The 16912-nt window shown below is 45.4% G+C and overlaps 1 protein-coding gene across 1 annotated transcript in view; it reads left to right on the forward strand.

The window, feature by feature from the left end:
• Positions 1 to 16016: 16016 nt before the first annotated feature.
• The window catches only part of LOC310784852 (uncharacterized protein), a gene marked incomplete at both ends in the record, with an annotated part of 47528 nt that continues 46632 nt past the window's right edge, over positions 16017 to 16912 (forward strand). The window contains one exon of the mRNA XM_083645889.1: positions 16017 to 16023. Within this exon, the coding sequence (XP_083502015.1) occupies positions 16017 to 16023 (7 nt within the window). The remainder of the gene's footprint in view (positions 16024 to 16912) is intronic.

Genomic DNA, 16912 nt, shown 5'->3' on the forward strand with positions numbered 1-16912 from the left:
CCATCAGGTTCAATAATGCGGTGGCATGTTTAGAATTTCAGAAAACATGAAAACAAAGTAATATATAAACAGAAAACAAAAAACAACAACCAACAACGACAAAAGCAATAATAGTGACAATATCAAGACAGAAAACAACAAACAAAACCAAACAAAACCAAACAGAACAAAAACAAAACATTCCCAATGTTCTCAGTAGTACTGTTCACAGTTCCCTACACCTATGGAGACTGGTTGAGGCCTGGTGAGGACCGGTGGCGGACAGGCAGCAAGATACTCCCACATCACACGGAGACCCGTAGGACACCACTACTGCGAAACCTCGCTGGCAGGTAGCTGGTCAAAATAATTAATTAATGGCTGCCAATGGGAGTAAAATCGTTCAACAGATCCTCTTATGGAGAACTTTATTTTTTCCAATTTTAAAAATGACATGACGTCACTTATCCAGGATTTAGACGATGGGGGTAAAGAGGACTTCCACAACAGGAGAATCCTTCTGCGTGCGATTAGGGAGGTAAAGGCAATTACGTTAGTTTGAATATTCGTGGTAATGTGTCCCTCTGATGTTCTTCCAAAAAGGGCTATGTGAGGGGATGGTGCAAACTGAGACTGTGTTATTTCAGATACTGTGTTAAAGAATGACTCCCAATAGCTAACCAACCTGGGGCACGACCAAAACATATGTGTTAAATCGCATGGGGAAAGTGAGCATCTACTACACTTATCCTCCACTGTATCTGGATATATCTTAGACAGCCTAGATTTACTGTAGTGAGCTCTGTGAAGTACCTTAAACTGAATGAGACTGAGCCGAGCACAGGAAGAGGATGAGTTGACAGCCTCCAAAGCTTCGCCCCAGAATTCATCCGAGAGGATGACCTGTAGCTCGTTCTCCCAATCTGCTTTAATTTTCTCCATTTTAGATTCATTTGCTGGTAACAGAAGATCGTAAAGGTAAGAAACATGGCCCCTTGTCATGGCACCTGCTTGGAGTATAAAGTCTGTACCAGTGATAGGTGGAATTTGAGGGAAGTCAGGAGAATGAGATCTTGCAAAGTGTCTTAATTGAAAGTATCTAAAGAGGTCAGAATTATTTAGATCGAAAGTGGCACGCAGTTGATCAAAACTGACGAATGACCCATCCTCATATAGGTTCTCCAGACACCATAAGCCATTTCTAGCTAGGGACCGGAACCTAGAGTCCATCCCAGCAGGTAAGAAAAGATGATTATTACAGATCGGTGTTGTTCGCGGAAGGGTGGACCATTTGAAGTGTCGCCTTATCTGTGCCCAAATCTTCAAGGTGGCAATTACGATGGGGTTGGCAGTATAGCGCGAGGGAGAGAAGGGTAAGATACTGCATGCCAGAGCCTGTGGTGAGGACGAGATACACGAGTCAGCCTCAAGCTGACACCAGGTGCTCTGCGGAGAGGTGAACCAAAGCATAAGTTTGTGCATGTTCGCAGCCCAATAGTAACTCAAGAGATTAGGGAGGCCAAGACCACCAGATGATTTACTCCGTTGTAGAGAGACTCTACCGACCCTCGGGTTCTTACCCGCCCATATGAATGAAGTAATAATAGAATCAATTGATTTGAAAAAGGATCTGGGTAGGAATATTGGGATACATTGGAAAAAGTATAAATACCTCGGCAGTATATTCATTTTAACAGTTTGTACCCTCCCCGCTAAGGAAAGAGGTAAGTGGCTCCACCTTTGTAAGTCTGATTTAATTTTTGCTGTTAAGGCCGTAAAGTTTTGTTCGCGTAATGACTGAATAGACCGTGTAATGATGACGCCCAAATATTTAAACCCTGATTTAGAGAGCCGAAATGGAATTAGCAATGGCGATATTTCCAATGCTGGTTGATTAACTGGAAAGCATTCGCTCTTTTGAATGTTCATTTTATACCCAGAGAATTTGCCAAAGGAACTTAAGATTGACAGAATGTGAGGGATACTAGACGAAGGGTTACGCACATATAGAAGTAAATCGTCTGCGTACAATGAGACTTTGTGTTCTGTTCCCCGTCTCCGGATGCCCAAAAATCGTTTCTCAGTTTTCAGTGCTATCGACAGTGGCTCAATGGCGATGGCAAATAAGAGCGGGGAGAGCGGGCACCCTTGGCGCGTCCCGCGAGCGAGGGGAAAGAGCTTAGAGCGGTTGGTGTTTGTACACACTAATGCCTGAGGAGAAGTATAGAGTAGTCGGATCCAAGAGATGAAATTATCCCCAAAACCAAATTGTTTTAATGAGGAGAATAGATAGGCCCACTCCACCCTGTCAAAGGCCTTCTCAGCATCGAGAGACACAACGCACTCTGCATCAGAGGAGGACGGAGTATGGATGATGTCAAGAAGCCTCCGAATGTTAGTGAATGAGTGTCGTTGTCTGATGAACCCTGTTTGATCCTCCGAGATGACCGAGGGCATGATGGATTCCAATCGGCGTGCAAATGCCTTTGCTAGGATTTTCACGTCAACAGGTAAAAGTGATATTGGACGATAAGAAGAGCAATTAGTAGGATCCTTGTCCTTCTTAAGGATTAGGGAAATAGAAGCCTGTGTGAGAGTCATTGGCAATGAACCCTGCTCGTATGACTGTGAAAAAACCTCTAACAGTAACGGAGCCAACTTCTCAGAGAACTTTTTATAAAATTCCGACGGGAATCCATCTGGTCCTGGGGATTTTCCATTATGCATTAATTTAATTGCTTCAGTAATTTCAGAGAGTTGTAGGGGACTGTCCAGTGATTCTCGGTTCTCGTCCGAAATCTTGGGCATGTCTAGCTGAGAGAAAAAATCAGACATCTGGGCGTCATCATTGGAGGACTCTGATGTATAGAGTTGTGAATAGAACGTCATAAAAACATTATTAATTTCGCTAGGGTCGGAAGTAAGAACACCTGTGTTATCACGGATCTGAGTGATTTGATTTGAAGCGGTCTTGGCCTTCAATTGATGGGCGAGGAGGCGACTAGCTTTGTCCCCATACTCATATAAGGTTCCTCTGGAACGGAGCAGATGCTGCTCAGCCTCTCTTGTTGTTAAAAGATCGAGTTCTGTCTGAAGTTTCAGCCTTTCTTTATACAAATCAGGTGTTTGGTTAGTTGCATATCGACTGTCTACACTGGCAATAGACTCCTCTAGCTCTTTTTGACGCATCCTGCGACACTTATTAACATAAGAGGTGTATGAGATAATTTTACCTCTGATAAATGCTTTTAAGGTTTCCCATAGGAGAGAAGGGGGAGGGTTTTCCACTCTGTTAGTCTCCATAAAAAAATCTATTGCCTCAGAAACATGAATACAGAAATCTGCATCAGATAACAATAGAGGGTCCAACCGCCAAGGTCTGAAATCCTTTGGTTTAAGGTCAAAACGGAGATCGATGATTACAGTAGCATGGTCTGACACAGCTATTGGTGAGTATTGTGTGGAAACAATTGAAGGGATGAGAGCTTTATCAATAAGGAAGTAGTCAATACGTGAATACGTCCGATGCACATGCGAGAAAAAAGAGTACTGTTTTGTATTGGGATGTGAGAATCTCCAGGGGTCGATGTATCCGTATTGTTCCATGAAGGCAGAAAGGGTCTGTGACATTCTAGAGGGCGCTACTGTCCTGTTACTAGACTTATCGAGTAGGGGGTCAATAACACAGTTCATGTCCCCACCCATGATTAGTATACGAGAGTTAAGATTGGGGAGAGATGATAACAACTTACTCATAAAATTATGGTCGTCCCAATTGGGAGCATATACAGACACGAGTGTGACTGGTTTCTGATACAACATACCCGAAACAATGACGTAGCGTCCGTTCACATCCGTGAGAACATCATCTGGTATAAACTGTACATTCTTCCTAATTAGTATAGCTGCACCTCTTGTTTTTACATTAAATTTTGAGTGGAAAATATGTCCTATCCAAGGTCTACTTAGCCTCTGTTGGTCTGTGTCAAGTAAGTGTGTTTCCTGAAGGAGCATGATATCTGCTTTTAGCTTTTGAATGTGGTTGAAGATCCTTGCACGTTTTACTGTTGCATTGAATCCACCAACATTCAAGGATATAATCCTTGCTACCTGCCCGCCACCGCTCCCTGTATTAGCTACATTAGCCATGATGTGTTATTTGGTACAATGTACCAAATACAAATACTACAATCTGCGTGGTATAGTATGCCAAGTAAAACAAACAGTAACAGGAAAAACAAAAGAACAGAGAGAGGAAGGGAGAAAAAAAAATAAAAAAAATAATAAAAAATAAAACAACAAACAAACACAAACACAAAAACATCCACCCCTTACCTGAGAACCCCCGACATTGAACATGTCCTATGTAACCCTTAAACTCTTCCGGTCTCAGCGCCTAACATATCCACTTCCCACAAACTAAATGAGATGGTTTGTAAACAAAGCCAGTATAACCAACTTGCTACTGCTACATAAGTGGCCATTAGTTTTCACCTGAAACAAAACAAAAACCCAATGCAACTCCATTAACTGCTTCTGTCATGTGTTATAGTGCACAGTATGGACTAGAAAAATAAGTTGCAAGGAAAGGGAAAAGAGAGAGAAACAAACAAACAGAGAAAGAAAAAAAAAAAAACATCCTTGTGTATGTACACACAAGTAAATGCAGTCCAAGTAAGCTCCCCTGCCTGCCCATTCGCTCATGCGCGCGCACACATGCATGCACGCACACACGCACGCGCACACACGAGTCATAACATACGCGTGGTACTAGATATCAAGTCAGCGCTCAACCTATGCAAGCAGCAACTATAGAAAGAAAGAAATAAAAGTGGGGGGAAAAGTGCTTATCAGAACCTTAAATAGCCTATAAACGCAAAAAAAAAAAAAAAAAATTTTAAAAAATAATAATAATATATATATCTATGTCTAGTCAAGTGGAGTAAGTAACGGTGTTAACACCAAAACAAAGAAGACAGCAAACACTCCCGTTATCCTTACTTTTACGAGTAGTCTATAGCTATTATTCATACACAAAGTGATTTTAGCTCACTGCTAGTCAGTAACCATTAGCTGCTAACTTATCGCCCAACCTCCAGCCGAAGCTAATCCACCGGGGTGTTCGGATCGCGTCGCCGCCGTGAAGCGATGTATTGGCGGGCGTCTTGGACGTTGGAGAGCCGCTTCTTTCCCCCTGCTCCAGTCGAGACGAAAAGCCTAGCTGGGTAGTGGAGGGCCGGATGGCAGCCCAGCTCGTACAGTTCCTTCATGACGTCCCGATACACAGAGCGCTGTTCCAATACCTCTGGGCTGTAGTCCTCAAACATGTGGATGGGATTGTCCATGTATTTCAGCTTGCCCCTCAGTTTCCGAGCCGTCTGGATCACTAGCTCCCGGGTCTGGAACTTGTGAAAACATATCACTACTGATCTGGGTTTTCCCCCGGGGCCCGGCTTGGCAGTCAGGGCCCGGTGAGCCCGGTCCAGTTCAGGGGGAGTTGAGAGAATCTGATCACCCAGGACGTCAACCAAGAGTTGGGAGAAGAACGCTGTTGAGCGGGGACCCTCGAGGCCCTCTGGAAGACCCACCAAACGTATGTTACACCTGCGGCTTCTGCCCTCCAGATCGATGAGCTTAGCTCTTAGCTTAGCATTATCTTCGGTTAGCGTAGCTACAGTTGCTCCCATGTTATGCACGTCTTGACTGGTCGTATTAGCGTGCGTTTCCAGAGATGCGATTCTTTGTTGGTGGTCTGTTAGGGTGGTCTGAATCTTGTCCAGCTTCGCGTCCAGTTTTCCAAACGTTGAATTAAACTCTTCCGAAAGCGAGGCCTTGTGTTCAGCTAGCATTGTTGCTATAGTGGACAAGCAGGCGTCAGTTTCACTCGATAGCATGCTAGCGCCAGGCTCCACTTCCGCCATTGTGCTTTCTTTCTCTTCTTCCCTGTCTTGCTTGCCTCTCTTTGGCCTGCTTTTGGACTGATTCTTGGGCATTTCTTCACTGACTAATAGTGTTAATTGTGTTCTGTTAGTTATATCCGGTTACATCGTTAAAGGCAAACCAGAAAAAGTAGAAACGATTAATATAGTGGGAGCGCGGAGAAATGCGACTACTCCATGCTGCAGTTGGCCCGGAACTGCACACCTCCCTCCTTAACCGTCCCTCTGCTCCTACACCTCCCTCCTTAACCATCCCTCTGCTCCTACACCTCCCTCCTTAACCATCCCTCTCCTCCTACACCTCCCTCCTTAACCGTCCCTCTGCTCCTACCCCTCCCTCCTTAACCATCCCTCTGCTCCTACACCTCCCTCCTTAACCATCCCTCTCCTCCTACACCTCCCTCCTTAACCATCCCTCTGCTCCTACACCTCCCTCCTTAACCGTCCCTCTCCTCCTACACCTCCCTCCTTAACCATCCCTCTGCTCCTACACCTCCCTCTGCTCCTACACCTCCCTCCTTAACCATCCCTCTCCTCCTACACCTCCCTCCTTAACCATCCCTCTGCTCCTACACCTCCCTCCTTAACCGTCCCTCTGCTCCTACCCCTCCCTCCTTAACCGTCCCTCTGCTCCTACACCTCCCTCCTTAACCATCCCTCTGCTCCTACACCTCCCTCCTTAACCGTCCCTCTGCTCCTACACCTCCCTCCTTAACCATCCCTCTGCTCCTACACCTCCCTCCTTAACCGTCCCTCTGCTCCTACCCCTCCCTCCTTAACCGTCCCTCTGCTCCTACACCTCCCTCCTTAACCGTCCCTCTGCTCCTACACCTCCCTCCTTAACCGTCCCTCTGCTCCTACCCCTCCCTCCTTAACCATCCCTCTGCTCCTACACCTCCCTCCTTAACCGTCCCTCTGCTCCTACACCTCCCTCCTTAACCGTCCCTCTGCTCCTACACCTCCCTCCTTAACCGTCCCTCTGCTCCTACACCTCCCTCCTTAACCGTCCCTCTGCTCCTACACCTCCCTCCTTAACCATCCCTCTGCTCCTACACCTCCCTCCTTAACCATCCCTCTGCTCCTACACCTCCCTCCTTAACCATCCCTCTGCTCCTACACCTCCCTCCTTAACCATCCCTCTGCTCCTACACCTCCCTCCTTAACCGTCCCTCTGCTCCTACACCTCCCTCCTTAACCGTCCCTCTGCTCCTACACCTCCCTCCTTAACCGTCCCTCTGCTCCTACACCTCCCTCCTTAACCATCCCTCTCCTCCTACACCTCCCTCCTTAACCATCCCTCTGCTCCTACACCTCCCTCCTTAACCGTCCCTCTGCTCCTACCCCTCCCTCCTTAACCGTCCCTCTGCTCCTACACCTCCCTCCTTAACCGTCCCTCTGCTCCTAGTCTCTCCTTTACAGGAACACACTGTTCACCGCAAAATGAAAGTGCAGTCATACTCACCCCCCAAGCCAGCTGTTAACTACTCACCCTCCATGCCAGCTGTTATCTACTCACCCTCCATGCCAGCTGTTATCTACTCACCCTCCATGCCAGCTGTTATCTACTCACCCTCCATGCCAGCTGTTATCTACTCACCCTCCATGCCAGCTGTTAACTACTCACCCTCCATGCCAGCTGTTATCTACTCACCCTCCATGCCAGCTGTTATCTACTCACCCTCCATGCCAGCTGTTATCTACTCACCCCCATGCCAGCTGTTATCTACTCACCCCCCATGCCAGCTGTTATCTACTCACCCCCCTTGCCAGCCGCAGTTCGGGTGAAGCTTGTTAGTCCACAAAACATTCCTGGAGCTTCCCAGGGAAACAGAATTACAGCCTTCTCCTAGCCCCGATCTCCAAAAAAACTGTAAAATAGCAACGTTTGTGGACCAACGTTACCATTTTACAATTTCGACTCCGAAATTGTAAAATGGTAAAGTACGTTTCTACAGGGGTGGGCGTGGTTTACGGAGATTTTCTGTTTCTAACCCCTCCCCCTACCCTAACCCTAAGATCTCAGAACGTTACCATTTTACAATTTTCGAGCAGAAATTGTAACATAGCAACGTTGGTCCAAAACGTTGCTATGTTACAATTTTCTGTGAGACTGTGTTGAGAATTGAAGTGGTGACAAACTTTCAAACATAAAAAACAGCAAACAAACAAACACAAAAACATAAAATGTCTCCATAGCCTACTGCTCATCTGGCATAATCCAATTCTCTGTAACTCCCTGAGAAGCTCCAGGAGCGTTTTGTGGACTAAAAAACGTTACCCGACCTTCCACTGGCACGAGGGTGAGTAGATAATCCTAATCCCATCTGTCTCCTTTCTTCACAGCCATAATTCCCTCTCTAATTACCTTATCTCTCTCTCTCTCTCTGTCTCTCTCTCCCTCTTGACTCCTGCATCTATCTCTTCATCACAACTCCTCCTTCCCTCTGCTTCCTCCTCCCTCCTCTCCCTGCGGTACAGTCATTTGCTGTTATTGCTCCCTGTGGAGCAGTTGCAGCAGGCCACTATACTAGAATATAAACCTGCTGGAACACACGTTTAGCACAAATCCACCTTTTCCTTCTCTTCATTCACCACTCCATTCCCCCATCAGCTTCCTTTCTTTCTTCTTTCTTCCTCCTCCTCTCAAGAGGTGAATCTACTGCCCGTGAATAAACATGTTCTCTGAAACCACCTGCCTGTTAAAGCTGCACTTGGCAGTTTCCCAGTTTCCACATGGCAGCAAGAGGCAACCGATTTTGAGAACTTCGATACCCAGAAATCCTGTATGTTCACCTGACCAACCGGTTAGATCACTGTGTGTGAGCCTTTATAGACGGTTTTCAGTGTGTTGCTATAGGAACAGTTTGGAATCTATCTTATGTGCCGTCAGTTATTGTGTTAGGAAACACTAGGCTCTTTCACACACAGATCGCGCAAAAATTGCAGTTTAGGAGTCCCGCAAACACCGCACCCTCGCCACAGAAATTGCTTTCACACAGAGCCAAGCAGCAGGGCCACATTCCCGTGCTGCAGTGTACTTTCAAGTGAAATCCCCCGCTCCCGGATTGAAAGGCGACCGCCCGCATATCAAACAGCTGCAGTCTGCATAACGTTCGTCGGGGGAATAGTATAGGCTATAAATGCACATGACTACTTAACGTTAGTAGTTTTTGTAATGGAATGCACAGAGCTGATTTTGAGAGGGAATATCCTCAGACCAACTCGCCACAGACAGCTATAGCCCTCTGAAGCTTATTATTATATCCGTTAATTGTACCTACTAATGTCAACATCGTTTGAGCATAAAGCCTAACCGCATGGAGCATTCCTCCTGGCGTCCCTGCAGTCATGATTGTATAGGCTACTTTTTTTACTTTCTCTCCTGCACTTTCTTGATACATGAGGTGATTTCCCCTGTATTTTTTTTATGAATGAGCTGACCATTCGCACCTTTTCCGGCTCGCTGCGACGACGCTTTCAAATGGAGGCGGGTTGCCAGGTAACCCGGCGCTGTTACTACCTACCGTCGCGGGACAAAAGGCGTAAAACAATTGTCCACCAAATCGCGTTCACGTCTTTCACATCGGAGGCGCGAATCCTATTTTCCGTGCATTTTTCGGCTTTCAAGGCCGGTGTGAAAGAGCCTACTGCAACTGAGGGGATTTTAGAATATTTATGTTGTGGAGTATAGAGGGACGAGAGAGGTGATGACCGAACGTTGCAGCCCACTATCACGCTAAAGCGTGTGTTACACGCACTGTGGCAGTGTGTCACTGTCACGTTTTGAAAAGTACATGTGCATGAAGGTGCAGTACCAGCAGGGGGTGATATAGGCACTAGGTGCCTGAAATAAAATGGCGGGCAATAAGGGTGTTGTGGTCGGGGTGCGAATGGGTGTAGGCCTACACGTTTACCTTCAATGACAACGAGCAGGGTTCGATTCCCAGCATAAGAAGCCACATTACAATTTTTATTCACATTTTTCTTATTTAACCATGACCAAGCCTGAACCCTAACCTAACCAAGTTTGTAAGAAAAGTGTAGCTTCGACATACTATGTGTATGCGTATTTAAATTAGAACCTGCTGCAGGTGATCGATCAGAACCACAGAGATTTATTTAAGCTTTTATTGGGGCAATCCAGTTATTGTAAGGCAGCCGTTCGGGTAATTAATACAAACATGCAATCAGTCTGATAACGCGCTCCTAGGCTATGTAATTTCTTCTGAGTTTACTTTGTAACTAAGATACTTGGGGGGAAATGTAGTGGAGTAAAATTATCCATTTTATTTGGGAAATGTAGTGGAGTAAAAGTGAAAGTTGACAGAGGTATAAATACTCAAGTAAAGTACAGATACTCAGAAAAATACTTAAGTACTGTGCTTAAAAGTTGGTCTTACTTATACTTAAAGCTGGTCTTACTTATATACCTGTCGAAATCCTGTATCTATGACATCACTGATGACATCACAACTGCTTAAGTGACATCACGCATGCCATCACCGCGGCTCGAGTGACATCACCAATGACATCACAGTTGCTCGAGTGACATCACAGTTGTGTGACATGACCGATGACGGCGGTCCAGTCCCTTTTTCCGTGTGGGTACTTTGAGAGCAACGCGAACCGGAGTCAAAGTCCTACGTGTAAACACATGGCCAATAAAGCTGATTCTGATTCTGATTTGGCATCCCAACGAGTGCTCCGCTCTCATTGCAAAACTCCAGTTTGCCTACTTCCTGTGAGCAGAGACTAAACTGACACCACAGCTGAATCTGTGCAAACAGGTTGAATCTGTGAGGATGGAATGCTCTTCTCTGTTGCAGCCTCTCTCTGTGATTTAAGCTGCTAAGACGGGGTGTTTTTTTTACATAATTATCTCGGCTGGTGCAGCTTTAGAGACAGATTAAATAAAATAGCCCGTCTCTCTGTGTATCAGAGTGAAGTTCAAACATGCTTTTTTGGGATGACGCTGGGAAACTAAATCGATGTTGCCAAAGCAGTGGAGTAGCCTACGACGTCATTGGAGGTAAAAGGTGTCTCTCTTGGCTCAGTGAAGCGCTCAGCTCCAGCAGGCATGTTGGCAGGTGGAGGCTGCTCTCTCTCTCTCTCTCTCTCTCTCTCTCTCTCTCTCTCTCTCTCTCTCTCTCTCTCTCTCTCTCTCTCTCTCTCTCTCTCTCTCGCTCTCTCAGGTGCTCTCTCTCTCTCTCTCTCTCTCTCTCAGGTGCTCTCTCTCTCTCTCTCTCTCTCTCTCTCTCTCTCTCTCAGATGCTCTGTCTGGACCTTCTGCTGTGCTGCCAAACAGATTAGAGTGAGACAGTCTAGCGTCAGGGCTGACGGCCTCCTAATCTGCAGGAGAACCTGCTTGAAGGACCCTCAAAATGTGTTGAAAGTCATCTGTAATCAGAGGCCATGGAGCTGCTCATTTAGATTTAGAAAGAGAGCTGACCCACCCGGACTGGTTCTACTCTAATAATCTGTGGCGTAGAAAGTTTAATCACCTTCAGAAATTATATTCATCTTTTTATAGTCTTATCGTTTGTTTTTTTGATTCTGTTCAACTCGGCGTGGAGGCTTTGTGCAGAAAAACTAAAATAACCTTTGCTATAAAAGTCAACCGCCTCACACAAACTCACACATACGCTTCACACAGCCGCTCAGCTGGAGGCTTCACAGGCCACAACACATCAACAGCAGCACTGTGCGACCCACTATCAGTTCGCTTCAGTGCATGAAGAAGAGGATTGCTGCAGAAACCAATCAGAAGCCCGTGCAGTAAACTACTGACAGAAAGACCTTCTAGAGAGGAAGGAAGAATAGTCTGGTGAAAACAAGACAAAACGCTAACTAGCAGGCCGCTCAGCACAACAGCAACCAATCAAGTTTTATTCATTTATTATTATCGGCAGCAGCTGAACGCATCTTTGACCAATCAGATTGCTTTGATGAAAACAGAAACTCCAACACATAGAACATGGTTTGCACACCTCCTTAAACATCAAACTCAAGGACTTTCCAAGGACTTTCCAGGCCCGGTTCCCCCTAATTAAGGACTCAGCACGTCAACACTGAGACACTTTATAATGAGAACTAGCAGGCTTTACAGAAGCTCACAGACAACTATTAAAAAGAGACGCGTAAATGAGGACTCCACTCTGGAGCTCTCCACGGTCCTGAAACTGTGTTGAGTTCATTTTAGCCACTAAATAACCATTTTTGCCCATTTAGTCGGTCCTAATTACCTCATTCAAAAATCTGCCTGCGTTAGGTCACCCGCAGGGCAGGGGTGCTCTTTACACTTCCTGAAATATTCAGCCCCAATCGCACGGAAAATGGCATAGTTGTGGCCGAACACAATTCTGCTCTCTCTCTCACACACACACACACACACATAATAAATAACTTGATTGATTACATTTTTCTGTCCCCTGTGACTATTCATGACGGTCTCGCCCAGCCCCAGTATATCCTATCTGTTCTGCTCTCCCTCCTCTTCCTACCTCTCTCCCTCTCCTCCCTTTCCCTGCTCTCTCCTCCCCAAGCTTCCCTCCCCCTCTCCCCCCTTATCTCTCTCTCTCTCTCTCTCTCTATCATATGTGTATTCAATCATGTTATTATTATTACTACTGTAATTGTTATTGTTGTGTCAGCTAGATTTAGACAGATTATCTGTGAAGCCCTCTGAGACATCCTTGTGAATTAGGGCTATACAAATAAACTTAACTTAACTTAACTTGACTTGACACACACACACACACACACACACTTTGCATTCTTATGATATGATGTAGACTATATCTTGTATGTGTTTAAATGTACAGATGTAAAAATGTCACTGATCCATGTGTGGCTGTTTGACTATTCAGCTCTTCCATTGCTTTATTAGGTAGGGACACCTCTCTAGTATCACCTTCTGTTACTGTATCCCATCGATCATAAGGACCATGAGATGTCCTTCTGCACAGCACAGCACAGAACCAGTCTGCCCATTCTCCTCTGACCGCTCTCATAAACAAGCTGTTTGTTTATGGCAGTATTATTCGCTGTCAACTCTCTAGGGACTGCAATACTGACAAATCCCAGGAGGGCGGCTGTTTCTGCGATGCCGAACCAACAATCAGACTGCGGTCAAAGTCGGCCATTTTTGCACGCTGTATATTGAGTTGCTGCCACACGATTGGCTGTTTGGAAGTGCAGGGTATTTGTGTTAACGAGCAGGTGTACCTAACAAAGTGGCCAGTGAGTGTATCCACAGCGCACCTGGGTCAAATGATCATCTCTTTTGCTCAGCTGCTCTCTCTGTTTGGCTTCATCTCTTTTCCTCAGCTGCCCTCTCTGAACCCAGCTGTGGAGCTTTCATCAACCTCACAATTTCCTTCTCCTTTCCCTCAATATCTTCTGGGTGTTTGAGTGCTACACCTCACTTCACCCCCCCCCCCCATTCCCCATTCAGTTCTCTCCTCCTCTCCTTCCTCCCCTGTGGTTCTAGCAGGGAGCTCCATCAACTGCAGAGTTATCTGATGTGTGTGTGTGTGTCTGATTGCTTGTGTTTGTGTGTGTGAGTGCTCCTACTTGCCTACAAGCTTATATGTGTGTTGTGTTTTGTGTGTGTGTGTGTGTGTGTGTGTGTGTGTGCGTGGGTGGGTGCGTGTGGGTGTGTTGTGTGTGTGGAGTAAAGGGCCTCCAGGATCCCTCGAGTCGGATCTCAAATGTACTCACAGAGAGGAGAGCCATGACTAAGACGTCTCACCTTTCATTAACACTGGAGAGAGAGACAGAGACAGGGCGAGAGAGACACACACACACACACAGAGAGAGAGAGGGAGAGAGAGAGAGAGGGAGGGAGTCACTTGTCTGGGAAAAACCATCTAGATAACATGATCTCCCATTCTGTTTTACTCTACGTATCAGTCTGGACTGCCAGCCACCCACAATGATTTCAGTGGGCGGGAGTACTTGCCTTGACAGACAAGCCCTACAGCCAATCAGCCTCGTCAAATCCAATCCAAATCCCCTCAGAAGAAGAGTGAAAACATCTTGTGAAAACTGGGCTGGTGCACACTCTTGTTGGTTGGAGTCTATTTCTGCAGGAACGGCACTTCTGTTTTACTCTGTGAATGTTGATGTTAGCGCTCGTAGCTTCAGGAGATGCCGTCTACATCAGGGCTTCCCAACCTTTTTTTGGCTTGTGACCCGACTTTGACTTCACAAAAATCTAGGGACCCGAGACGTTCATTCAAATTCTGCTACACCATTGATTAATTATACACTGTTAACTAATACTTACCCCTCAATCTTATGCCCCTCCCTCTGTCCAGTTTTGGTCAATTATTTTTCTAATGATAAGAAAGGTAAAAAAAAATCTTTTTTTTCTTTTCTTTTTTCCCCCAAACATTTTACCTTCACATGAAGCTATACATACCAAAAATATTTATTCATTTTCAGAAATGTAACCCTCTATAAGCCAGTTTGTCTTGACTATAAACAGTTTCACTTGCTGCTTTTTCAGATTTCCACAATCTCTGCACAAAATATAATCCAAAGGGAATGTTTTTGGGTGGGATTATCACAGTGGGGTCTATGTAAAAGATTATTACCAATATTTATTTTGTTCCATTCTTACTTTTTATTCAGTGACAATAAAAAAAAAAATGCACTGTATAATTTTTTAGACCATCTAATTGAGCATTTTTGGTCAATTAGAGTGAGTCCTTCTGGGCAAGTACTAACCATTTTTGGCCAACAACAAAAATAGGGGGAGAATCTTTTTTCCCTTTTTTGCTCAATCTCATGTTTGCTCAATCTCATGTCTCAATGTTCATTACTTTTCAGAATTTCAACCCTTTCAATGCCAGTTTTTAGTAATTGACCATTTCCTTGATCGGCCAAGGGTGCATTCTGTCATTCTGATTATGCAGGTCATAAACAGACTCTGTCTAGCCTAGTATGTGCATGATCAGGACACATCGGGATGGGGCTTTGGTGGGGGGACAAAAAAACTGGCCTATATCAAAGTCAGCTCAAGTTGTGTGTGTGTGTGTGTGTGTGTGTGTGTGTGTGTGTGTACACACACACACACACACACACACACACACGGGATGGGGCTTTGGGGGAGGGGGGGGGGGGGCAAAAAAAACGTGCCTATATCGAAGTCAGCTCAAGTTGTGTGTGTGTGTGTGTGTGTGTGTGTGCGCACACACACACACACACACCAAAACCCCATCCCTAAAATGGTGTTCATATGGATGTGTGTGTGTGTGTGTGTACACACACACACACACACACACACACACACACACACACACACACACACATACACACACACACACACACACACACACACACATCCATATGAACACCATTTTAGCTGAAATGATTTATTCCATTGGGCTGTAGTGGTCCATAATGCAGCACAAACAGAAACCAGCTAAATTGATTGCAATAGATGCATGCCATACATGAGAAAATGTTGCAATCTGCTGAAAAATATTAAAAACCATAATTTTGAAGCCTTATGTCCAAAATATCTGGAGGAAGTCATAAAAAAAATGCTTTTTTGTAAAAAGTGTCTTAGAGCTAAAAAATAGCACTTTTTTGCACTTTATAGGGTTTTCAATGGGGAATTATCTATTCATTTCTGGATAATAACAAAGATGCAGTAAACATTTTTGATTCCCGGGGCCAAAAATGAGCTGAGGCACTGAAGTGTGAAAATCCTTGATATATGCCCCAATCCCCCACCCAATTTCAAAATTCATGGCCATTTGACCATTTACCGGTATATCACATTTATAACAATGCGAACACAGAAAATTACACTGCACTAGCCCAAAATGTACCAACACGGTACAAGGGTTAAAAAAAACAAAATGCAAGTGACCCTAATCATCTTTGGTAGTTTTAAATTGTGTTGTGTAAAAAAGAAAAAAGAAAACAAAATAGAATATTCCATTTCATTCCCGTTTACATGCTACTCGAGTCCCATTAATGACTGAAGACACGCCCACATGACGTCCCGCTGTGGGAGTTTCCCTCCTGAGTTGAACCTGAAAGCCTTTCTGTCATGTTTCCACTACTTTCCACCATGTTAAGGACAACATGTTGGGTATGTATGTTTGACCGGTGGCTGGAGGTCAGAGGTCAGAGGTCTGCTAGAGGGCTTTGTTGAGACCATCGATGCATGCAGCTACTTTTCACCAGCCGGCCAGTTGTGCGTTCAGATTTTACAATCTTTGCGCGTGAAGTTTAAAACCTGCTGCTTTGCTGAAGTGAGGACATGCTGTGTATATAAGAAAAATAAAAACATACAAGCTGCTTGTTGGCACGTCAAAGCCAGCTGGAAAAGCGTGCGTCATCAAGCAGTTTGACTGCTGTACGTACGCATCGAAAAATCCTGCCAAGAGTCCAATATATCATCATAGAGCGATTAAGATGTTTACATGTCTACAATGCACTTCAATATGCGACTAAGAGCAGAATACTCCACATGTCTTGATTTGACTATTGCTTACTCTGACTATGACCTTATTCTGATTGGCCCGTGCACTATGAGGCAGGTCTCTGATTGGCCAGTGCACTATGAGGCAGGTCCCTGATTGGCCAGCGCACTTTGTAGCTTCTGTAGTTCACGTGGTCAGGATGGTTTGGCCAGTGAAAACACTGTCCATCACCCAAAACTGTGTGTGTGTGTGTGTGTGTGTGTGTACTGTATGGCTCGAAGGGTTCTGGTCCAAAATAATGATCATAATGATCCCCTGTATACGCGGTCCTGGTCAGAGGCTCCACCCCCTCTGCTTATCTGAGTTGTAGACTAGCACATGCTTCCTCCGGTACATGTGCAGTCGCCAGCCGCTTCTTGTCACCTGACAGCGAGGGGTTTCACCGGCAAGCGTAGCACGTGGGAGGATCACGCTATTCTCCCCAGTTCCCCCCCCCCCCCCCCCCCACACACACACACAAACAGGTGCCCCGTCCGACCAGAGGAGGCACTAGTG

This window comes from Poromitra crassiceps, assembly GCF_964638095.1.
Source record: "Poromitra crassiceps genome assembly, chromosome: 11".
NCBI classification, from domain to species: Eukaryota; Metazoa; Chordata; class Actinopteri; order Beryciformes; family Melamphaidae; genus Poromitra; species Poromitra crassiceps.